At 44.3% G+C, this 26,280-nt stretch overlaps 1 protein-coding gene across 1 annotated transcript in view; it reads right to left on the minus strand.

Annotated features, from left to right (window-relative positions):
- LOC147107594 (uncharacterized) overlaps positions 1–26,280 on the minus strand; it is a 58,053-nt gene that overhangs the window by 20,419 nt on the left and 11,354 nt on the right. The window contains exons 2-3 of the mRNA XM_086006756.1: positions 3,738–4,043; positions 690–968 (exon numbers count right to left, since the gene is read on the minus strand). Of these exons, the coding sequence (XP_085862882.1) occupies positions 690–968; positions 3,738–4,043 (585 nt within the window). The remainder of the gene's footprint in view (positions 1–689; positions 969–3,737; positions 4,044–26,280) is intronic.

Here is a 26,280-nt window from a genome sequence, read left to right on the forward strand (position 1 = left end):
TATCAGCATAACCTTCTATTCCTTTCTCCCTCATGTACTTATCGGCTTCCCCTTAAAAGCATCGGTTCTATTTGCCTTAACTACTCCTTATGGTAGCAATTCCACATTCTAACCACTCTCTGGTGAAGAAGTTTCTCCTGAATTAATACGTTGCACTACAACTTACTAATCCAATTTTGCACTGCAGATACTTAAAATACTTCTCTCTACAACCTCCATATAGAGTTCTAATGAGCTCTACAAGAAAGAACATCCAACTATATAGCTGGCTCAATAGGACCCTACGTTTGCGACACCAGAAGCCTCAAACCACTTTTCTAGAATGTGATGAACGACCAGTTCCAGGTGACTTTCAATGAAGTGATCCAGCTGTAGCATGCTGCGGAGAAGATGGAGAGTAGGGTAGGAGTGAAAATTATTTCAATAACACATAGGCTGCCTGGTATTATTACCATATTAGGAAAAAAACAAACAAGTTCATCAACTTCAGCATAGTCCAAGGGAAACAGAACCAAGGCGCCCATTGATGGTTATCAGCATAACTTAGTGGTAATACCAGAGAAGTTTCTGTAGATGCCACACTGTCCCCATATTAAAAGGAAACAATTTGTGAATTGTTGCAGAAATATTTGTCCTCCCTCAAGGTTTTTCAGTTCTACAAATAAATAGTTTAGTTAGAAAAATCTCACCTTCCTTTTCAAAGCAATTCTGTACAAGAAAGGGGTTACTCCGTTTGTTGTCTTGTGGTTGTTTCACATTGCAGGTATATTCTCCAGTAAATTTTTCAGGATTCAATATCGTTAAATGTTTGTTCTCATTAGATAAATGAAAGTTACCATCCAGGCTAACAGTAGTGTCTTGATGCGTCCATTCAGTGGTAAAATGGGAACCATGGTCATTTGGATTGCAACTGAGATAAACAATGGAGACATTCCCAGTACAGTTAATTGTTGGCATTGAAAGTGGCACTATAATTTAAAAGAAATGAAAAAAAAATAAGTCTTCATACTTTGAGTAAACCAACATTCTCTAAAACCATTGGTAAATTGTATCGATAACTTTCAAGTATTATATATCCTACTGGAGCCATACACTTTGTTCGGACAACATCCAAAAAGTGTTGTCTCCAGTTATACTCTATTTTGATATCTTGACCTACAGAAAGGAAAGAATGATGCCATTCAACCAATTCTGTTTGTGAAAGTCCCAACTCTTCAATTGGATGAGTTGGACTTTGGCATAGGGAGCACAATATGATACAAAAGTAGGAGATTTGTTAAACAGCAAAGACTGTAAAAGACTTCAGAAAAACAGACAACTTAGCAAAATGGCAGACAGATGGAGAAGTATGAGAGAATACATTTTGGGAGATAAAAGCAATGAATGGGACTATACACTGAAAAGATGCTGAAGAGTGTGGATATTATGAGGAGATACCACGGCTATTTCCACTGGAGCATAGATTTCAGAGGTTTTTAGAATGGTTCAAATAGAGGAATTGAAAGTATAAGTACAGGTAGATAAAACTATAAATTAGGTTAATAGCTTTTTGGGTTTTATAAATTGGGGCATAAAATACAAGAGTAAAGAGCAAATGATAAATTGGTACAATGCAACGGTTAGGTCACAGGTAGTATAACATGTGCAGTTTTGGGTGCTCTATTATAGAAAGGACATTAAAGCCATAAAGACTGTATGGCATGGATTCACCAGGGATGGGAAATAACGAAGGAGATACTGGGACTATTTTTTACTGGAGCAGAGAAGGAAAAGACAAAATTTCATAGAGGCTTTTAAATATCATGAAGAATTTTAGAAGGGTAAATAGGGAAAGACTATTCCTCTAGTTGGAGTGTCAGTAATGAAAGGCCAACAATTATCCAGTCACTGAAAGATTTCAGGGAGCTATGGTGACTGATGGGGCAGTCCAGAGTAGTGAAAGAAATTTTAATTGGCTGATTTAACTGAATGCAAGGAATAAGTAGGCATTTATCCAGCATTAGAAATGTATTCTTTTTTCCCCATTCATTTTATTACTTTAAAAAAGTCTACACTTCATCTAGAGCCATCTTTTGTTTCTTAACTTGTCCCATCACCATCTCTTAATGTCTCTTAATCTCTCCTGCCTTCCACCCGATCACAGACCTTCCCTTTTGTTCTTTCCTCCCCTCCCCCCTTTCCCTGCCCCTGCACTTGCTTAAAAACCTGTTCGATCTCCAACTTTTTCCAGTTCTGACGAAGGGTCATCGCCCTGAAACGCTAACTCTGTTTCTCTCTCCACAGATGCTGCCTGACCTGCTCAGTATTGCCAGCATTTTCTGTTTTTATTTTATATTAGAAATTTAGGGGCCTGCCTCAGATATTCTGAGGTATAGCAGCAATAGTCACTCAGCTAAATGGTCTGAGTATCTTGCATTTAGGGGTGTCACAATTTCCCCTTGTGATCTGAAGTGAGTATGTGTTTCTTTTGCATATGTGCTTTTTCAATTTTTTTATAGACAGATCTAGAAAACACTTGGGGAGATTAGGCTAGATACATATAGTTAAGCTGCCTTATTTCACAGCAAGTGAACGTACAGAGCAACAATGTTGATCAGATTCACTTAGTACATCTTGTCTTCAGGTATTAATACAAAATAATGCATAAGCTGTGCTTCCCCACGTTAGTGGGTCACCTTACTTGATTCTGCCATTTTCCCGGCAGTCCTGCCTCCCCAGGGCTGGCAAAATTCCCCCCCTTGTGTTCACAGCCAGGAGACACCAAAGACTTCCCAACACAATGGGTGCGAGGCATTTATTGACGGATGAGACAGGCCAACAAATTGCTCATTATTTTCAGACTATGGGGAACTGCATTAAAGCTTAACTCATTAACAATTTAACCACCCATTGTCTCAGTGTCTCTCTTTTTATTAAAAAATCATGTGAATACACATTGCTTAAAAAACAAAATTTAAAAGTAACTCTTTCCCCCCCCCCCAATCTTTTCTGTGAAATCACATCTAGAAAAATTCCAAACATCCAGTCTTCTAGCTGCCCTGACTAAGGCAAGGCCATCACCTCAACTGGGGGGAGCACTACACCCCAAATACTAATACAGCAGTGGGGGTGGGGGGGAAGCAGTAGCTGCATCTATGTACCTCCCAATGTTTCCTTCACCTGAATAAAGAGATGGAAATGCAACAGGTAAAGAGCAAGAGAGAACACACAGAAATACCTGTAATAAGTTCCCCCCCTCCTCCAAGGACTCAAAACATCCATATGATACAAGCATAACAATTCTCCTACATTCGGTGGGAAGAGTCATGAGCAAGAATGTCATTGCGCCTTAGGATCTCTTTCATCTATTAACCATGCCAGCACCTCCCACCATTATTCTTGCATTCTCTTACAGAATAATGACATTTGCAAATGCTTGCTCTTGTGGCTATGGAGGTGGGACTGTCCTAGAACTTATATTGGTAATGAAAGCCCAGTGTTAAAACCATAGGTGTTATACTTTAATATGGCTCAAATAATTATTTGGTGCAGAAATGCAACTTGCAGTGTCAAAGGGTTAAATGGAATGTAAACCTCAAAAAGGGAAGCAAACAGAATCTGTATAGACACAAGTGCATTTTCTGTTTTGACTTCTGTACAATTAGATAAACCAGTGAAATAAGAGAACAAATCTAGTATTTAAGTATGTTTAATTAGAGTGCAGCAAGAGATAGACCATCATATAACAGATTACTCACCAAGCACGTTTAGGGAGATATTTGTTTCTTTGATGGTCCCATTTTGAAGTGTGAACTGTAGTAGGTAAAATCCTGCATCGTTATCCTGTAATTCCTGTATCAATACACTTTCTTCTTTGAGCTCAGTTCTTCCAGAAAATTGTCCAAAATAAGCTGTGGGTGTGCCCAACTCCCATTCAAATACCTTGTTGCCAGCAAACTTGCACACAATTTCGGTTGTATTGTTGGGTTTTTTGACAGGGAGATACACATTCTGGTGCAAGAATCCATAGATGGTGTTAACGGTTGCTAAAGTACATACAAAAACTGGAGAAAGAGAAAAATGAGAAGTGATAGATTTGTTAAACATGATGGTCCTGAATTGGCAGTCAGTGGTGTACTCCTTAGCTACGCCGTCGACCGCCACTGAATGAAATCCGCACGGACTTCATGCGAACCCCCCTTCGAAAAGTTGCTGTCAGATGCTGCAGAGTTGTGCGCAGGGTAGTGGCCCACGGATCCCAGGGGCAGACCGCTGTGCACATGCGAACTTGGGATCACATGGGGCGGTGCTCCTTTCACTTCCTGACTCTTAGCCAATCAGGAAACAGTGAAGATTGCTAAAACAGGATTATAAATATATGTCAATAGAAGACAGAAGTCTTCTACTTGCATATATTTACAATCTACATAGCGTTTAATAGCCACTCTTAATTGGAAATGTTGGTTGAAGGGATTTAAAGATAGGGGTATATATAGTTATGCCAGATATACATTTGATCAATCATCTTTCATAACTATGTGTAAATAATACATTTGTTAGATATATGGTTCTTACCTACTCAGTGTTAGATTAGATGCTACATTATTTGTATTGTACCCATAAAGTAGCAAACCCCAGTACAAAATGTTTCTTAAAAAAAAACCTACTGATTTTTATAATGTTGAGAAATAATTGGCACACAAAAAACCAATATATCCAATTTATAGAGTGCCTGTTCCTGGTGTTTACGGTGCTTAATTTCCGGGTTGAAAAACTCAGCGGGAAAGATTTTAACACATGAAAAGAGCTTTGTGTCAAGCCATAGTCAGAGTCATTGGCCTAGAAATTGGGTTGAGGCGCCAAACTGGCGTCAAGTTCGCTTGAGCGCAGGATTTAGCGCAGCGTTCGAGGCTTTAGCGATCGTCAGATATTCAGTTTCATTGCCCCTAGAGGGAGACGGGGCGAGGCTCGAGGCGCTCCGCGTCCCTCTTAGGGCACTGAAACTGAATATCGCAGCGCAACGTGCCGCAGCGCCACACGCTGCGGCACGGCACGCTGCGGTACTGCAGGCCTTCCTCCCACTGTTAAGGGGGAGGGGCTTGCAACAGCGCGAACCCCGCTTGTGAGTGCCGGCAAACGAGCCCGGCACCAAGGAGAAGTGCCGGGCTCTCGGGAAACAGCCGGCAATGCCGCGGGGGGTGGGGGGTCAGGAGGCCAGCGACAGAGGTGATGGCAGGCGGCCGCCCGCACCTCCAACTTAACTTGCGCCGCTTGCCGGCTCAGTAAGGCCCCGTCAACCGGGCACGGGTAGCGAACGGCGCAACTGCGGCGTTCACAACCAAATATCGCGAATGGGGCGCTGCGCACACCGATGACGTCATCAGTGGCGGGGCAGCGCAAAAGGCTAACGCCACCATTATCGCCCCAACTCAATATCGCGGGAGGCGCAGCCAGTGGCGCCACAGCCACTGCCTGCCTCTTTAGGCGCTAACAAGTGGCGCTACTCACCCAATTTCTCCCCCATAGTATCATAACGGCACAGAAGGAGGCCATTCGGCCCATCGAGTCCGTGCCGGCTCTCTGTAGAGCAATCCAGTCAGTCCCATTTCACCGCTCTATCCCCGTAGCCCTGCAAGCTTATTTCCCTCAAGTGCCTATCCAGTCTCCCCTTGAAAATATTGAGTGTCTCCGCTTCCACCACTTCCGAGTTCCAGGTCCTCACCAGTAAATTTCAAATCAGAAAATGCTGTAAACCCTCTTAGCCCCCTCCTTTTACGCTGTGCAACAGGCTCCTGCGCCTGTTTGCACCAGACGAAAACATTTTCAGGGTAATTAACGTGCAAATTAGCCCAATGTTTCAGCAGCACATTGATTTGAATGGGTAGATGAAACGTGCAGCAAAGCCAATGCGCAGTCGGAACTTGACAGATCGCAAACACGGGATTTAGCGCATGCAATCCCGACCTTACGGTCAATTTCAAAGGAGGTATGACGGCGTACTCAGATTACGTAATGATACCGACTGCGAATTCAGGGCCATCGAGTAGTCACTAAAACAACTTCCTGAAAACAAATGAAAAGCTTGACTATATTAGCTGGCATCTTGAAGCTATTAAAAGAACTAACAAATTTGCAGTTGCTTTATTCAATGCCGACAAAGATATTCACAGGTTATGCAAGTAGATAACAGAGAAAAGGGACTATGTCACCATGTAATGCTCACAGTTAACAAATAAACATGCCAGCTATTTAATCAGCTCTAAGATCCAGGTAGGCCCAAAATACACGAGTTGTTTAAACTGGAGTGCTGGCTGGAATAGGTCTAAACTGGTACACCACAGACAGGATGAATTTAAGAGTTTCATTCAAACTCGTGTCATCCGCAAATGATAAGAAGTTTGGATTGTGCATACATTTAGGAAGAGAATGGCTATCACAATTTCCTACCTAACTAAAATTACAGCTTTGCCCCACCTATTCCCCAGACATAAACCATGAGACAGATAGGATTGCCACTACTATGGTGACTTGCATTTATGTAGTGCCCTCAATATAGTAAAAGCATCCTAAGGCACTTCAGAGACATAAGGAAAAATGGACTCTGACCCAAAGGAGGAGATATTAGACCGGGTGGCCAGAAGCTTGGTCAAAGAGGTGATTTTAAGGAGGGTCTTTGCCTTCCATCTTGCATTCTCCATAAACTTGAGCTCATCCAAAACACTCTGGTGCCCGTCTCCTAACTCGCACCAAGTCCCGTTCACCCATCACCCCTGCGTTTGCTGACCTACATTGGCTCCCGGTTCGGCAACGGCTCAATTAAAACATTTTCATCCGGGTTTTCAAATCGCTCCATGGCCTCGCCCTCCCTATCTCTGCAAACTCTTCCAGCCTGGCAACCCTCCGAGATCACAGCGCCCCTCCAATTCTGACCTTTTGCGCATCTCTGATTTTAATTGCTCCAACATTGGCAGCCTAAGCCCCAAGTTCTGGAATTTCCTCCTTAAAACATCTGTCTCTCTCTCCTCCTTTATGATGCTCCTTAAAATCTACCTCTTTGACCAAGCTTTTGGTCATCTGTCCTAATATCTCCTTATGTGGCTTGGTGTCAAATTTTGTTCGCCAACACTCCTGTGAAGCACCTTGGGACATTTTACTACGTTAAAGGCGTTATATAAATGCAAGTTATTGTTGTTCTTAAAGGAGTGGAGGGAGGTGGCGAGAGGGGTTTAGGGAGGGAATGCCACAGCATGGGACCTAGGTGGCTGAAGGTATGGCTGCTGAGGTTGGGTGAAGAGAGGGGGAAATGCAGAAGATGCTGAAGTCAGAGTAGTGGAGAGTTCGGATGGGGGAGTGGCTTTGTAGGGCTGTCATAGGGAGGGGTGAAGCCACAGAGGGACTTAAACACAAGGATAAGAATTTTAAATTTGAGACATTGTGGGATCCAAGACACCATTGGCAAGTTTGCATATGCTCAGTTATATAAAAGCAGGCAGTTCTGGACCTAGTTTTAGGGAATGAAGCTGGGCAGGTGGAAAGGGCATCAGTAGGAGAGCATATTGGTGCTAGTGATCATAATTCAGTTAGATTTAGGGTAGTTATGGAAAAGGACAAGGATAGACCAGAAATAAAAGTTCTCAATTGGGGGAAAGCTAATTTTACCAAGCTGAGAGGTGATTTAGCCAAAGTGGACTGGAGACAGAAACTTGAAGGTAAATCAGTGTCAGAGCAGTGGGAGGCATTCAAGGAGGAGATACAGGTAGACTATCCTTTATCTACACTTCCGAAAACCAAAAACCGAAAGTTTTTTCGTGGAGTGTAAATCGTGCGCACGACATGACCAGAGTGGTGCCAAACATGACAGGAGTGGTCCGGGAGCTCTGCCTTTCCCTGTGAGCAGGGCAGAGGGTCACAGAGTTCCCTCCTGGGTAGGAGATTGCAGGCCGAGCCGGGCAGTGTGAAGGAGGTACCGGGAGAGTGAACCCAACAATACAGCGGCCCGTCCGATAGTCTTTTCTTCCCCCCCCGTCCTGATTTGCGGGCCAGCTTAGTGTAGGAGTCAGCCGATATCTGGCTTTCCCCCAACTGGCGGCGGCAGTCGAGCCCCAGACCCCCGCTAAGTCAAGGAATTCAGATACGGAGCACGGGAAGCCGGAAACCTCGATCTAACGGCAGAAATCAGCAGCCGTTTTGTTAGGTTTCTTCTTCCCCCTTCCCCTAGCATTTTTTTTTAAACAGTCAGGCTGTGGAAAGAGTCTCTGTAGCTTAGCAACAGCTTCAGAGACGCTTCCAAGGCAGGGCCCGAGTGTTTACAAGCTGTTGCTAAGCAACAGTGTTTGTTGTCAAAACCTTCTGAAATCCTAAAAATTCCGAAAACCGAAACACAGCTGGTCCCAAGGTTTTCGGATAAAGGATAGTCTACCTGTAGTGAGGGTTCAGAGCAAGTACGTATGTTCCCTTAAAGAAAAAGGGTGGGACTAACAAATCTAGAGCTCCCTGGATGTCAAGGGGCATACAGGGTAGGATAAAGAAAAAAAGGGAAGCTTATGACAGATACCGAGGACTCAATACTGCAGAAAGCCGAGAGGAGTATAGAAAGTGCAGGGTGAAATTAAAAAAGCAATACCTGTATTGGCAAGCAAAAATCAAAGAAAACCCAAAGATATTTTATAAATACATTAAGAGCAAGAGGGTAACTAAAGTAAGAGTAGGACCTATTAGGGAACCATAAAGGTAACCTGTGTGTGGAAGTGGAAGACATGGACCCACGCCGTCACGTAGGATCTGAAAAAGCTCAACATAGGCTTCCCCACTGTATGGTACTACGCACAAGACAGAGAAAGCTGGAAACATCGCACACATACCACCACACTCCCATTGGTGGAGTAGACGATCAGTAGTAGCAGTGCTTAAGTAGCTTTTAAAAAAAAAAGTTATTTGTTTTCAGAAAGATGGCTCAGAGAAGAGTGGGAGGGTAATTCTGAAATTGAAGATTAAAGGATGTATTCCGTAGAAGGCAATGTCTGTTTATCTCATAATTAATAGCCCAGTAACCAAACAGAACATTGTAAACTATATGCCCCCTTTGGACGGTTTTCTTTTTTAGAAAGGTAATAAAATTTCTGCCCCCACCCTCCCGGAGGCACCATATAGAGAAACGTGTATTATGTATAGGACCCTTTCTCTGCTGCTCTGTACTGTGGGAAATAGGGCCCTCCTTAGGCACGAGATTGTTCTTCTTAGGTGGGAAGGTGAGAGACCACAAACTTACAGGAGAGTTCTCCCTGGTATCTGCCAATATTTATTCCTCAACTAACGTTAAAGACAGATCATATGGTCATCATCTCATTGCTGTAAAGCACTTTGGGACGTCCTGAGGTTGTGAAAGGTGTTATGTAAATGCAAGTCTTTCTTTTTTACACAAGGCTCTCACTAATTGCAGGAGAATTGGTAAGCCTGGTAGAGGTGAAGCTAGATCTTGGTGTTAATGATTCTAAGAAGAATGACAAAGAATGGGTTTTGTAGATTACACACTATATTATAATCAATATTCAAGGTAGCTGGAATGAAGAGCTGCTGGAGCACAGCATCCGAGACAAACTCTACATTAGAGAGAGGGCAGCTGTTCAGGAAAAAAGTGTGATTAAACCAGCAATCATATTCGGACAACTAGCATGAGAAATATTGGCCCAGAAATTCGGGTCTCTAAGGGTGAGTACGCACGGGGTACTCACCCGTAGGCCCAATGGAAGTGCCGGTTTCCTGCATGCACTGCGCATGCGCGGGAAACCGGCACTTCTGTTCCCCTGAAGGGGTTCAGAATTCGAACGCGTGCGCGGGAGAGGCTGCGCGTGCGCATCGAACTTTGAAGATTTAGTGATGTTTTGGAGTCCGTAGTATTTCTAAGTTTTGACAGCTCTTCCTGTCAAACTTATGAATGGAGCATTCCCTGCTCCGATTGGCTCCCCATGGCCCACGTGATCCCAGGGGGCGCATCGAACTAGCTGCGCCCCTGGGATACACAAGCACTGCGCGCCGGCAGTTGGAGCAGGCCCCGGATCGCAATTCCACGGGGGCCCACAGCTCAACGGCCGGCGCGCAAGGTAAGTGCAGGTCGGGAGCTTACACCTGCGGGAAGCCCCTGACCCGAATTTCTGGGCCAATTACCTCCAACTGGGTTTATAAAATGACACTCAGATGGTTGAGGCAGGTTTCTATTTGCAATACCTGAGCAAGTCCTTATTCCAAATTGATTCAAAATAAAAAACACTTGGGAAAATTATCACTTATTCTTCTCTGGTTTCTGATCTAAATACACTTAAAAACACACACAGATGGTATTGTGAACAGGATTTTAGATTAACAGGAAATAGAAAAAAAGTGACAGTGGTGCAGGTGGCGTGATGATTTGCTAAACCCACAGACATGCAAATCAAAAACCCCTTCGGAACAGAGACATGCTGAAAGCATTTACTTTTGAAACACAATCTCTGTTCATCAAGTTTTGTAACAAAAAAAGGAAAAAAAATCAAGGGTGTCATGTTATAGATAAATTTCAAATATAAATAGATCAAATTGTTGGGAGCCCAATTTTCCTAGAGTAGAACAGAAGGCAGCAATATGTAAATTCTTCTCCAATTTATTATAGCCTCAAAATGAAATTAATTTCCTTCAAATGATGATCCCTCTGAAATTCCAAGGGCCTAATTTTGTTTACTGCAAGCCATCACTAACCAACAAATTATACCATTTACACATCAGAAATCCAGTGCATTTTTAAAAAAACTCGAGTATTGTCAATTCCTTCATTTTGTCCCATCCTCTGCACCACTTACAACCCAGGGCACTGGAGATCTGCTGCTGGTCTCAAACATGTCACTGGCGGCCAGCTGCCCTGGAAATACAACCTGCAACAGCTTGGATTTCCCCTTCTCCGTGTGCAATATGTTCAGTAGCGCATTATTAGACGTTTGCTGGTCCCCACCCATTCAAAGCAGTGGAAAAACCCATTTCACTCACGGGCACCTTGTTTGCATGTCACCAAACTGAATTAGTGTATGAGCAACAGCTCTCACACCTCCACACTAGTAATAACATTTTTGTGGTAAGAACTTTCCCGAAAGCTCCCCAGAGGACTTAGTACCAACAACACACGTGCATTTGCTCACTGAGCCAGACAGAAAGGATTACAGCCGGCGCTGATCTTGTAGCATCCAATTGGTTGTAGTCAGTTAAATTCATCAGTGCATAAAGGATTAATCCCAAGACATTCCCTGCTTGCACAGCTCACTCCAACAGCAGTGGAAGTATTTTCCAACTGAACCAGGTTTAAATCGAAGATGGTACAGAAATTGACGTTATCGATTTCTTATAAAATAGGGCCAGTGATACTGCTGGAAGTCACATTTACAGATTATCCTAGCAAGTTGGGTGTTCACAACATTGGCATCCTGTTTAATCCCAAGATTAGCTTCAGAGCCCATATCCTCTCCCCCACAAACAACCTATATTTATACAGTGCCTTTTAACGTAATTAAACATCCCAAAGACCGTTAACTTCCATCTTTGCAACACTGTCCATCTCAAACCCTTCACCTCTGAAATACTCACACATGGCTTTGTCACCATCAGACTCAACTACTCTAATGTTCTCCTTTCTGCATGTTGATTGTTCATAAACCCAAACTTGAACAAAACTCTGTCGCATTCATCCTGTCCCACACTAAGTCCCACTCATCTATCACCCCTGTCCTTACTGATCTACATCAGCTCTCGACTCCTCCCCTACACATGAAATTTAAAATCCTTGTCCTCGTCTTGAAATCCTCCCTGGCTTTACCCCACCCATTCTCTGCCATCTCCTCCAGCCCTATATCCCACCTGCTGAACAATCCAGTCCTTTAACTCTGGTTTTTTGTACACCCGCCCTCCTCTCTCCATCCCATCAGCCATTTGGGACGCACATTCTGGAGTTCCCTTCTTAAACCTCTCCATCTCCTCCCTCAAAAACCTGTTCAAAACCTATCTCTTTGGCGAAGCTTTTGATCACCCCTCCCTTCCTGGCTTGGCATCCATTTTCCTTACACTCTAATCCTTCTACCAATTACTTTAAATCTATGCCCCCTGGTTATTGACCTCTCTGCTAGAGGTCCTTCCAATCCACTCTATCTCGGCCCTTCATTCTGCTGTTCCCATATACACCTGGACCGGTTTTGTATTTTCAGCTGTACATTCTTTAATAAAAACAGAAAATGCTGGAAATACTCAGCAGGTCAGGCAGCATCTGTGGAGAGAGAAAGAGTTAAAGTTTCAGGTCGATGACCCTTCGTCAGAACTGGAAAAAGTTAAGAGATGTAACAGATTTTTAAGTAAGTGCAGGGGCAGGGAAAGGGGGAGGGGAGGAAAGAACAAAAGGAAAGGTCTGTGACAGGATGGAAGGCAGGAGGGATCAAAAGACAAAAGGGATGATGGTGCAAGACAAAAAGAGAGGAGACTAGATGAGGTGTAAATGGGAATGGCAGAATCATCAATAGCTGCCACGTGGAAAAAAAAGAGCAGACAGGGCCTCGGTTTAACATCTCATCCAAAAGACAGCACATCCAATAGTGCAGCACTCCCTCAGCACTGCACTAGAATGTCAGCTTAGACTTTTGTGCTCCAGTCTCGAGTGGGACTGGAACCTACAACCTTCTGACTCGGAGGTGAGAGTGCTACCCACTGAGCCACAGCTTGCTCCACGTCTAGTTCTTCGATCCCGCTCCAGTCGAGCGAAGCTCCGTGCCAGGAGTGATTTTTCTGAATTTACCCTCGTATGCTTCAAGACTGTAGAAACTTTTTATACAGCTGAAAATACAAAACAGGTCCAGGTGTATATGGGAACAGCAGAATGAAGGGCCGAGATAGAGTGGATAGGAAGGACCTCTAGCAGAGAGGTCAATAACCAGGGGGCATAGATTTAAAGTAATTGGTAGAAGGATTAGAGGGGGTGGTGGGGGGGGTCTGGAACTCACTGCTTGAAAAGGTGGTAGAGGCAGAAATGCTCATCACATTTAAAAAGTGCTTGAATATGCATTTGAAGTGCCATAACCTACAAGGAAAATAGATTAAAGGGTAAGACGATACATGATCAGTGGTGTACATTTAAGGAGTTATTTTACAACTTCCAAAAAATATATTCCACTGAGAAGAAAAGGGTGTAAAAGAAAAGACAGCTATCCGTGGCTAAGTAAAGAAATTAAGGATAGTATTCGACTAAAAACAAGGGCATATAAGGTAGCCAAATCTAGTGGGAGGATAGAGGATTGGGAAAACTTTAAAAGACAGCAAAAAATAACAAAAAGATTGATTAAGAAAGGGAAGGTAGATTATGAAAGTAAATTAGCAAAAAATATAAAAACAGATAGTAAGAGTTTTTATAGTTATATAAAAAGAAAAAGGGTGGCTAAAGTAAATGTTGGTCCCTTAGAGGATGAGACCGGGAAATTAATGGTGGGAAATATGGAGATGGCAAAAACACTGAATGAATATTTTATATCAGTCTTTACAGTAGAAGACACTAAGAATATCCCAACACTGGACAAACAGGGGGCTAAACACAATCAAAATCACTAAGGAAGTGGTACTCGGTAAAATAATGGGACTCAAGGCGGATAAATCGCCTGGACCTGATGGCTTGCATCCTAGGGTCTTGAGGGAAGTGGCGGTAGGGATTGTGGATGCATTGGTAATAATTTTCCAAAACTCCCTGGACTCGGCAAAGGTCCTGGCAGACTGGAAAACTGCTAATGTAACACCCTTATTTAAAAAGGGCAGTAGACAGAAGGCTGGAAACTATAGACCGGTTAGCCTAACATCTGTGGTAGGTAAAATTTTGGAGTCCATTATTAAGGAGACAGTAACAGGACATTTGGATAATCATAATTTAATAGGACAAAGTCAGCATGGTTTTATGAAGGGGAAGTCGTGTTTGACAAATTTGCTGGAGTTCTTTGAGGAAGTAACATATAGGGTGGATAAAGGGGAACCAGTGGACATAGTGTATTTAGACTTCCAAAAGGCATTTGACAAGGTGCCACACAGAAGATTATTGCTTAAGATAAAAAATCACGGGATTGGGGGTAATATTCTGGCATGGATAGAGGATTGGCTATCTAACAGAAGGCAGAGAGTTGGGATAAATGGTTCATTCTCAGACTGGCAATCAGTAACTAGTGGTGTTCCGCAGGGGTCAGTGCTGGGTCCCCAACTCTTTACAATCTATATTAACGATTTGGAGGAGGGGACCGAGTGTAACATATCAAAGTTTGCAGATGATACTAAGATGGGAGGGAAAGTAGTGAGTGAGGAGGACATAAAAAACCTGCAAGGGGACATAGACAGGCTAAGTAAGTGGGCAGAGATTTGGCAGATGGAATACAATACTGGAAAGTGTGAGGTTATGCACTTTGGCAGGAAAAATCGTAGAGCAAGTTATTATCTTAAATGGCAAGAAACTGGAAAGTACTGAAGTACAAAGGGATCTAGGGGTCCTGGTGCACGAAACTCAAAAGGTTAGTATGCAGGTGCAGCAAGTGATTAAGAAGGCCAATGGAATGTTGGCTTTCATTGCTAGGGGGATAGAACATAAAAATAGGGAGGTATTACTTCAGTTGTACAAGGTATTGGTGAGACCGCACCTGGAATACTGCGTACAGTTTTGGTGTCCATACTTAAGAAAGGACATACTTGCTCTCGAGTCAGTACAAAGAAGGTTCACTCGGTTAATCCCGGGGATGAGGGGATGGACATATGAGGAGAGGTCGAGTAGATTGGGACTCTACTCATTGGAGTTCAGAAGAATGAGAGGCGATCTTATTGAAACATATAAGATTGTGAAGGGGTTGGATCGGGTGGATGCGGGGAGGATGTTCTCGATGATGGGTGAAACCAGAACTAGGGGGCATAGTCTTAGAATAAGGGGCTGCTCTTTCAAAACTGAGATGAGGAGGAACTACTTCACTGAGGGTGGTAGGTCCATGGAATATGCTGCCCCAAAAAGCTGTAGAAGCTACATCATTACATAAATTTAAAACAGAAATAGACAGTTTCCTAGAAGTAAAGGGAATTAAGGGTTACGGGGATCGGGCAGGAATTTGGACATGAGTCTAGGTTCGGGTCGGTCATGGCCCTGCGGGTAGCGGAGCGGGCCCAGGGGCCGTGTAGCCTGATCCTGCTCCTATTTCGTGTGTCTAATTCTGTTAGATTCAGGAGATGGTTCTGTGATAGTGGATTGGCGGTTAGGATCAGATCAGCCATGATCTTATTGAATGGCGGAGCAGGCTCGAGGGGCCGATTGGCCTATTCCTGCTCCTATTTCTTATGTTCTTATGTTCTAAGGCTACGGACCAAGAACTGGAAAATCGGATTAGGCTGGATAGCTCTTTTTCGGCTGGCACAGACATGATGGGTCGAATGGCCTCTTTCTGTGCCATAAATTTCTATGATTCTATGAATCAGCAACAGCTGCCGTCTGAAAAATGGGGGCAGAGGTTATGATCTGAAATTGCTGAACTCAATGTTGAGTCCGGAAGGCTGTAAAGTGACTAATTGAAAGATGAGGTGCTGTTCCTCAAGCTTACGTTGAGCATCATTGGAACAGTGTAAGAGGCTGAGAACAGAGGTCAGAGTGGGAGCGGGGCGGAAAATTAAAGTGACAGGTGACTGGAAGCTCGGGGCACGCCTGCGGACTCCACGGCGGTGTTCTGCAAAACAGTCACCCAATCTGCGTTTGGTCTCCCCAATGTAGAGGAGGCCGCAACGTGAGTAGCGAATACAGTATAATAAATTGCAAGAAGTACAAGTAAATCGCTGATTCACCTGGAAGGAGTGTTTGGGGCCCTGGACAGTGGGAAGGGAGGAAGTGAAAGGGCACGTGTTGCATCTCTTGTGCTTGCACAGGAAGGTGCCATGGGAAGGGGAAGAGGGTGTGGAGGGTGATTGAGGAGTGGACCAGGGTGTCGCGGAGGGAGCGGTCCCTTTGAAATGCTGAAAGGGGAGGGGAAGACGTGTTTGGTGGTGGGATCACGCTGGAGGTGGCGGAAATGGCAGAGGATGATCTGTTGAATGTGGAGGCTGGTGGGGTGAAAGGTGAGGACAAGGGGAACCCTATTGTGGTTCTGGGAGGGAGGGGAAGGGATGAGAGCAGAGGTGCGGGAAATGGAACGCACACGATTGAGGGCCCTGTCAATCATGGTAGAAGGGAATCCTCGGTTGAGGAAAAAGGAAGACATATCGGAAGCACTGGTATGGAAGGTGGTATCGTCAGAACAGATGCGTCGGAAACGGAAAAACTGGGAGAATGGAAGAGAGAGTCCTTACAGGAAGCGGGGTGGGAGGAAGTGTGGTCAAGGTACTACACATTCTTTATGTTAAAGGTACTATATTAACGCAAGTTCATGATGCTGTGTGGTGCTCCAGGTTGATAGGGAGTCATACCACACTTCAAGTTATAGTAAGGGAATATAATGGACTTTAACCAACTGTGTTTGCTTCCTAAGGTTTTACTTTTTCCATTTTATTTAATGATCATCAAGGATTTTATGAATGAAACAAATCATTGTAATAATTAACAAGTAATTTACAACAAGTAGTTTACTGCTGGAGTATTATGCTTATGTGCAGATTTCTGGGTTCTGAATTATGGATGTGCTACTGGAAATGGAGCAGTTTTAATATGTGATAGTTAACAAGTTAGTATCGCTGATAGCCAGCATCATAAAACCTTCACTAGCAGCAAGAGGAAATTCAAATGAATAAGAACATAAGAACTAGGAGCAGGAGTAGGCCATACGGCCCCTCGGGCCTGCTCCGCCATTCAATAGGATCATGGCTGATCCTAACCTAGACTCACGTCCACTTCCCTGCCCGCTCCCCGTAACCCCTAATTCCCTTGTCTGTTCGGAAACTGTCTATCGCCGTTTTAAATGTATTTAATGTCGCAGCTTCCACAGCTCTCTGAGGTAGCAAATTCCATAGATTTACTACCCTCTGAGTGAAGAAGTTTCTCATCTCAGTTTTGAAACGGCAGCCCCTTATCTAAGATTATGCCCCCTCGTTCTAGTCTCACCCATCAGTGGAAACATCCTCTCCGCATCCACCCGATCAAGCCCCCTCAGTATCTTATATGTTTCGATAAGATCGCCTCTCATTCTTCTGAATTCCAATGAGTAGAGGCCCAACCTACTCAACCTTTCCTCATACGTCAACCCCCTCATCTCCGGAATCAACCGAGTGAACCTTCTCTGAACTGCCTCCAATGCAAGTATATCCTTAAATAAGGAGACCAAAACTATATGCAGTACTCCAGGTGTGGTCTCACCTTCAGAAGGTAAGTAGGGACTGAACAAGATTCTTTATTCAAGAATTATTTGTGTTTCCTTCTGATCAAAAGCTACTGTAACTGACAAGTTAATACATGATTATACTCTTTTAGCCAGCAACGCAAAACATGAGTTAACATGAAGTCCTCCAGAGTCACCAGCAATGCAGGAAGTTCGAAGCACAGCAATACTGAGAGACTTTGGGGATACAAACCTAGACAAGGTAGCTCAGAAACATTAAAGTGCATGTAAGGGCAGTCTATCATGACAATAACTATGGCAGTATTTGGTTTGATTATCCACACTCCCAGAGAAATCAGATCAATGTCACAAAGGAAGGTGGGAATTATCAGGTCTCAAGTACAATTAATGACCTTTTCGTACCAATAATTCACTATGCCAAAACTGTGTTAAGGACATGAAACTCACAGCAGACTACGATCATGAAGCCAAATCAAATCAGCCGAAGAAATGAGAGCACCATCAGTCAATTATTTTGAGGAACTGGTTAAGTCCATGGGGCTGTGGTGGAAAGGGTGGACAGCTTTAAGTTCCTCGGAGTCCACATCACGGAAGACCTCTCCTGGTCCCTCAATACCTCCTCTCTGGTGAAGAAGGCCCAGCAGCGCCTATATTTCCTAAGGAGGCTGAAGGGGTGTAACCTGTCACCCCTGATCCTCTCTAACCTTTACCGCTGCACAATAGAGAGCATCCTGACAAACTGTATCACAGTATGGTATGGCAGCTGTAGCTACTATGACCAGAAAGCCCTGCAGCGGGTAGTCAAAACTGCCCAACACATTACCGGCACCCGGCTACCGACCATAGAGCACATATACCAGAAACGCTGTTTACGGAGGTCACGGACCATCATCAAAGACCCTACCCACCTCAGCCACAGTCTGTTCGCCCTCCTGCCATCTGGGAGACGCTACAGATGCATTCGCACCCGAATGACCAGATTTAGGAACAGCTTCTTTCCCAGGGCTGTCATCCTACTGAACTCCACAAATAAACTCTAAAGCCTGCACATCTGCCAATGCACTTTATTATGGTTATGTTTATGTTAATATATTACAAGCCAAATGAATGTTGAATGTTTAAATGTCTTAATCTAAATGTACACTCGGGAGCCGCAAGCCTACATTTCGTTGTACTGCACTTGTGCACTAACAATGACAATAAAGTTGATTATGATTATGAAGTCACTTAGGAAGCCACATATGCATCAATACCAGACAGGTAGCAGTTTAGATAGGCTAAGCGAGTGGGCAAACATTTGGCAGATGGAGTATAATGTGGGAAAGTATGAGGTTATCCACTTTGGTAAGAAAATAAAAAAGCAAATTATCATTTAAATGGAGAGAGATTACAAAATGCTGCAGTACAGAGGGATCTGGGGGTCCTTGTGCATGAAACACAAAAAGTTAGCATGCAGGTACAGCAAGTAATCAGGAAGGCAAATGCCTTTATTGCGAGGGGGTTGGAGTATAAAAGTAGGGAAGTTTTGCTACAACTGTACAGGGTGTTGGTGAGACCACACCTGGAGTACTGCATACAGTTCTGGTCTCCTTATTTAAGGATATACTTGCATTGGAGGCAGTTCAGAGAAGGTTCACGAGGTTGATTCCTGAGATGAAGGGGTTGACTTTTGAAGAAAGGTTGAGCAGGTTGGGCCTATACTCATTGGAGTTTAGAAGAATGAGAGGTGATCTTATTGAAACATAGAAGATACTGAGGGGGCTCGACAAGGTAGATACAGAGAAGATGTTTCCCCTCATGGGGGAATCTAGAACTGGGGGCATAGTTTTAGAATTAGGGGTCGCCCATTTAAAACTGAGATGAGGAGGAATTTCTCCTGTCAGAGGGTCATAAATCTGTGGAATTCTCTGCCCCAGAGAGCTGTGGAGGCTGGGTCATTGAATATATTTAAAGGTGGAGATAGACAGATTTTTGAACAATAAGGGAGTGATGGGTTATGGGCAGGGAAATGGAGCTGAGCCCAAGATCAGGTCAGCCATGATCTCATTAAATGTTGGAGCAGGCTCGAGGGGCCAAATGGCCTACTCCTACTCCTTATGTTCTTGCTCTTACGTTCTTATTTAAAAAAAAATAACTTGCTGCAATCCCCCCCACAATCCAGCTAAATCATTTCAAAAAGTATATTATGCTAATTTTTAAATGCTTTCAATGCAAGGCTGTGTTTGGAGACTAGAATCTTGCATAAGCAGTAGCCTTATGCCCCCTTTACCCTACAGGCCTGCCTCCAACACAACTCAATGCTATTGGAGGCAACCCTGGTGCCAATGCAGGTAATGAAAACTTCCTAAGGAGATAGTTTCCTCGGCACCAAATTACTACCAATGGCGGTTCATTGCCTGCATTTCAACTGGGAGCAAGACTAATATAAAAGGAGCATTAATTAAATAGAAAGAAGCTCGATTTTAACTCCTGGGTGGGAATGCACGCTCATCCGGGAGCGACAGCAGGAAGGCTCGAGCTATTTTAACAGCCGGGCCTGATTAACATCCTGCTTGCCGACTTCCCAACCAAAACGTGAACTCCAAAATTACAATGTGGGGTGGGAGGAGAAGCAATTGCTAGAAATACACTTGGCTGCATTGGGGCAGGCAGGAGTGGAACCATACAAGGGCAGACCCATGGAGGTGGAGCAGTAGATAGGCAGTGGAGGAGGACAGAATGATTGAATGTCATGAAGAAACTGAGCATATCAAGGAGGGATAAGGCACTATAGCTGCAGTCATACTGGATACTGTTGCTGACTTTGAGCAGGTCAATCACGGTATTGTGAGAAGATCGGAAATAGGACTAAAGGGATTCAAACACGTATTGTGGTAGAGGTGGACATGGAGCTGGGTGGGAATGATATGTTCAAGAACCTTGGAGAGGAAAGGGAGTCGAGACATGTGGCAGTAGTTGTGAAGGTTGGACATGTCAAGGGTCAACTTCCTAAGGAGGGGATGATGAGGGTGGATTCTGAAAGAAAAAGGGACAGTGCCAGATCAAAGGGTGCTGCTGATTATATCGGAAAGCATACAGACCAGGAAGTGTAACTGAGTGATCAAGAGTTGCACAGGGAGAGGATGGAGAGAACAGGACATGGGTCTCATGGAAGAGATGTGCTTGGAGAAGGAATCCGGAGGCAGGGGTGTGGTAGTTGAGAGGGAAGCTATAGAGTAACTAAGGGTTGGGTTAGGAGGAGAAAGAGCTGGAGGGGTTGATACAGCTGGTTTTAATCATGGAGATGAAGAAACCCATGAGTTCTTCCCACCTGTTGTTGGAAGTAAGGGTGAAAGGGCCAGGACAAGTGGGTTTTGAGACGGAAGATTGTTGTGGAAAAAAGAGCCATTAAGACTCCTTGTCCTCGAGGATGATTCTGGAGCAGTATGATGATTTGACTTTGGAGAGGGAGGCATGGTAATGCTGGACATGTCATCCACTACCAGAACTGGATTGACCAAGACCAGTACTGCACCAGATTCACTCTCAAGTCTGCATCCCTCAGATCTTAGCGTGCAAAACTGGAATGGGGAAATGGCAAGGGGACTCAAATATAAGTGATTTGGTGGAGATGATGGCATCAAAGGCAAAAACAAGGGAGCTGTTGAGCAGTTCAACAGCAGCAGTGCTTTTGTGACAAGTGAAGGGGCAGAAGAGACACAGCTGAGAATTTGAAAACATTGAAAGAAATACAGTATGCTGAAAATGCATAGAAAGGAATTTCCCAATTTTGGACCAATAAACGTACAAGTTATTTGGGGGCATCTGTTGAGATTCAGCTACTCTCCTTTTTAAAAACAAAAACTGTTTCTAGTGGCAGAAGGGTCAGTAACCAGAGAACACAGATTTAAGATAATTGACAAAAAAGAGGCAAGATGAGCTTGAATTTTTTTTACAAAGTGAGTTATGATCTGGAATGCACTGCCTAAAAGGGCGGTGGAAGCAGATTCAACAATAATTTTCAAAGGGGAATTGGATAAATACTTGAAGGGGAAAATTTTGCAGGGCTATGGGGAAAGAACAGGGAGTGGGGCCAGTTGGAGAGCTCTTTCAAACAGCCGGCACAGGCACGATGGGCCGAATGCCCCTCCTTCTGTGCTACATCATTCTCCGATTCTATGATAATTAGCAAACCTCCTTTAAATGCCATCGAGGACAAATTAACCCCTAGAATGAGATAGCAAAATACTGCAGATGCTGGAAATCCGAAATAACAACAGAAAATGCTGGAAAAACTCAGGCGGCCAGGCAACATCCGTGGAGAGAAATTAGAGTCAATGTTTCGGGTCAAAACTAAAGAGGCACAGGGAATGAAATAGATTAAGAGGCCGGGCTGGGAGAGAACAAAAGAGAAGACATTAAGAGGTATTCAAAATGAGATGAGATGGTGATAGGACTAGTGGAGACAAAAGACGGCTCTAGATTAGGTGTGAAATGCGCTGGCAGAATGGGAGACAGCTGCCATGTGGGAAGAGAGAAAAAAAAGGGGGAGGGGGGAAAAACCAAAAAGTGAAAATGTAATAGGGGCCGAGGTTATGATCTGAAATTGTTGAACTCCATATTGAGTCCGGAAGGCTGTAAAGTGCCTAATCGGAAGATGAGGTGCTGTTCCTCGAGTTTACGCTGAGCTTCCGTGGAACAACGCAAGAGCCTGAGTACAGTGAGATCCGAGTGCCCTCGACCGTGTCCGTTCTATCTCCCGCACTTCTGCCCTCACCCCTGCCCCTCCCGGAACCACGATAGGTTTCCCCTTTGTGGTGTATGTGCCTTTAAGAGCAATTGTGGTGTATGTGCCTTTAAGAGCCCCAGGTGTGCGTAATGCCGGTAATTGCCACTTGGGCTATATAAGCCTGTGTATTGTGTATATCCTTTAGAAACCCCCCCCCCCCCCGCTTAGTAAATACCTATGAACCAACTCCTGTCTTCAGTGTCTTTATCTACACACGGACACTACAGTGGCGACGAAGTGGAAACGGACTTACCTGCAATTCGGCAGCACCTCAAGGACATCGATTCCTCCAGCGTCCAGAAGACTCAAGGAAGTAAGAGAAACTGTGGTTTCACCAGCTGGCCAAGCTGGTGGCAGGTACTGCGCTAATCCTTCCTGGGCGTCAGGCTGGAGCTCCAGCGGCGGGCTCTACAGCTGAGACAGGCAGCGAAATCGGAGGCAAGCAATAACGGACTGGGAGGGTGCACTCGAGAGACGGCCGGCACGGCAAGCAGGTCAGCGTTTAGACCTCCGTCGGGAACGAGTCTCCAACAGTGAATAAACGGAAACCACAGTAAAACAGCGTTGTTATCGGTAGCAGCGGCGGGAAAGCGCGGGAAGCGCCATATCGTTGCTACAGAGAGAGAAAAAAAAAGCGCGGGAAGCGCCATATCTTTTCTGAAATGCCTAAATTTGGTAATATTGAGGCTTTTGATGGCGAAATAGAAGATTGGACCACATACGTGGAAAGAGTAGAGGTTTATTGCACTGCAAATGGAATAACAGATGAAAAAAAAAGCTTCAGTACTTCTGAACTTAATGGGCGCAAAGACATACGGGCTGTTACGAAATTTAATCACTCCAGCCAAACCAAAGGACAAGACTTTTAAAGAAATTGTTGATACCCTGCAGGAGCATTTAAACCCAACACCGCTGCTGATAGCGGAACGATTCAAGTTCTTCAAGAGAAATCAACACAAGAATGAAAGTAACGCTGATTACCTAACCGAATTAAGAAAGCTATCAAAGTACTGCCAATTCGGAGCAGGACTATCGGATTATCTTCGAGACAAATTTGTTTGCGGTCTCTTAAGTGAAGGAACACAAAAAAGACCGCTTTCTGAAAAAGATTTAACATTGGACAAAGCTTTCAGTATGGCTGTATCATACGAAGCAGCAGCAAAAGGAGCTGCAGAGATACAACAAGAGACACAGGACTTCAGCACCCATAAAATGACACATGAGTTCGGAAGATGTTATCGCTGCGGCAGATCCACCCATAACCAGAGGGACTGCTGCTTCAAGGGCAAAGCATGCAGGCAATGTGGTAAGATTGGACACATTGCACGGGTATGCCAATCTGGACAAAATAAATCCACTGACAGAAAACAAAAAATCAATAAAGAAAAGTACAGGAAGGTACAAATGATGACGGACAGTAGCTCCGAAGACCAGAATAGCGATAGCGACTCCGGAAACAAGAGACTAAGCTGTCTCAAATTACATAATGTACTTGCCAAAGAGGATTACCAAACCATTTGGGCTACCCTCACAATAGCAGGGTCCCCAGTTAAAATGGAGCTAGATACAGGATCAGCCCTAACCGTAATAAATCGACGAGATTACGAGGCGCTATTTTCGCATATACCTCTAAAAGACACATCCATTATCTTAAAAACATATACGGGGCAGAAAGTCTACCCCAAAGAAAAAATAAGGGTGCCTGTGGTATACAACGGCAAAGAAATACAAAAGTTGTATTTATACATTCTACAAGATGGTGGTCCACCGTTGTTGGGACGTGAATGGATAAGGAAGGTACGTTTAGACTGGCACTCCATTCAGGCACTGACAGTGACTAGTAAGGAAAAAAACAATGATGACATCATACCTGAACGATTAAAAGACATCTTGGCCAACGCCAAAGAAGTGTTTCAAGAGAAACTAGGAACCTTGAAAGGCATCACCGCCTCAATAAAAGTGGAAGATACAGCAATTCCAAAATGTTTTAAGGCAAGACCGGTGCCATACGCAATACGTCCAGCAGTCGAGGCAGAGCCGAAGAATTTGGAAAAGGCAGGCGTATTATCCAAAATAGATTGGAGCGAATGGGCAACACCCATCGTTCCAGTCATGAAAAAAATTGAAAAATAACTCTGAGGAACAGAAAAAAATTCGCATCTGTGGGGACTTTAAGGTGACTGTAAACCCGGTCCTTCACACGGTACAGTATCCTCTTCCGAGGATAGAAGATATTTTCGCCTCACTATCCGGAGGGAAACGTTTCACAAAAATTGACTTGGCACAGGCATATCTACAGATGGAGGTTGAGGAGACCTCTAAAAAAATCTCTCACAATAAACACACACAAAGGCCTGTACCAGTACAATCGACTGGTTTTTGGAATAGCATCAGCTCCAGCTATCTGGCAAAGAGCTATGGAGCAAGTCCTGCAAGGGATTCCGGGGACTCAATGCTACCTAGACGACATCCTTATAACAGGAGAAAACGACAACGAGCACCTTGCCAATTTGGAGCAGGTGCTCACTAGGCTGAAAGAACGGGGCCTACGAGCAAATCGCCCCAAGTGCGAATTTTTCCAAAATCAGATATCATATTGTGGCCACATAATTAATAAGGAAGGGTTGCATAAGTCACCTGAAAAAATTGAAGCAGTTATAAAAGCCCCAGCACCTGAAAATGTTTCACAATTAAGGTCATTCCTGGGATTAATAAATTACTATCATAAATTTTTACCGAACTTATCAACTATTCTACACCCTCTTAATGATCTTCTACAGACAGGAGTGATTTGGAAATGGAACGAAGACTGTAAACGTGCCTTCCATAAATGTAAAGACTTAATCACATCCGAGAAAATTTTGGCTCATTACAACTCATCACTACCAATCAGACTGGCGTGCGATGCATCCCCTTACGGCATAGGAGCGGTATTGTCCCATAGATTCCCTGATGGCTCGGAACGGCCGATAGCTGAGTTCAATGAGCGTGACGCAAAAGCTGAGCGTAACTATGCCCAGATAGACAGGGAAGCACTCAGCCTGGTATGGGGAGTGAAGAAATTCAACCATTACCTACACGGACAAAAATTTACCTTGCTGACTGACCATCAACCCCTCATCTCCATATTCAACCCTAAAAAAGGTGTCCCCATTATGACGGCACAAAGACTACAGAGGTGGTCCCTTTTTCTAGGGGCACACCAATACAACATTGAATACAAAGGGTCAAAACAGCATGGGAATGCTGACGGTTTATCACGCCTACCGTTGCCAACGGTAGAAGAGGCACCTACAGTAGACCCAGTAGAGATATTCCACTCTACCATAGTGGAATGTCTACCGGTGACAAATTCTGCCATTGAAAGGGAGACAAGAAATGACCCTACTCTCTCACGGGTCTACGATTTAACAGTGAAGGGATGGCCAGCACATGGCGAACCACTGTTGCCAGCATTCTCGCAAAGAAGAGAACAGCTGTCAGTGTGCCGAGGAACCTTGATGTGTGGATCCAGAGTGGTGATTCCACCCAAACTCCAGGATAAAGTGCTAAAGGAGCTTCACGAGGGGCATCTGGGTGGAGTGAAAATGAAGAACCTAGCTAGGGCGTTTGTATGGTGGCCAGGTATCGATGGAGACATCGAAGACATGACCAAGAGCTGCCTAGGATGCCAGAAGGTCCAAAATGCTCCGCCACAGGCCCCTCTACATCCATGGGAGTGGCCCTCATCTCCCTGGCAAAGGGTGCACATCGACTTTGCTGGTCCATTTATGGACTCGATGTTCTTAATCGCAGTTGATGCACACTCCAAGTGGCCGGAGGTAATAAAGATGTCCTCCACCACCACGGAAAAAACCATCACAGTATTAAGGACCATATTTGCCAGGAATGGGCTGCCGGAGCAGATATGTTCTGATAATGGACTGCAATTTGTGTCCGAAGAATTCAGAAAGTTCTTAAAGAACAATGGGGTAAAGCACTACACGTCCGCCCCATACCATCCCGCCACCAATGGATTGGCTGAAAGGTTTGTCCAGACCTTCAAGAAGGCCATCAAGGCCATGGGTAATGAAGACATAAAACTTCAGCACAAGGTGGATAACTTCTTATTTGCATATAGGAATGCAACGCATATGGTTACTAACCAAACTCCCGCCATGATGTTCTACAATAGAAACCTAAGATGCCGGCTGGATT

The sequence above is a fragment of the Somniosus microcephalus genome, chromosome 14 (genome assembly GCF_052327205.1).
Source record: "Somniosus microcephalus isolate GS21.2 chromosome 14, FLI_Smic_1.0, whole genome shotgun sequence".
Classification (NCBI taxonomy): Eukaryota; Metazoa; Chordata; class Chondrichthyes; order Squaliformes; family Somniosidae; genus Somniosus; species Somniosus microcephalus.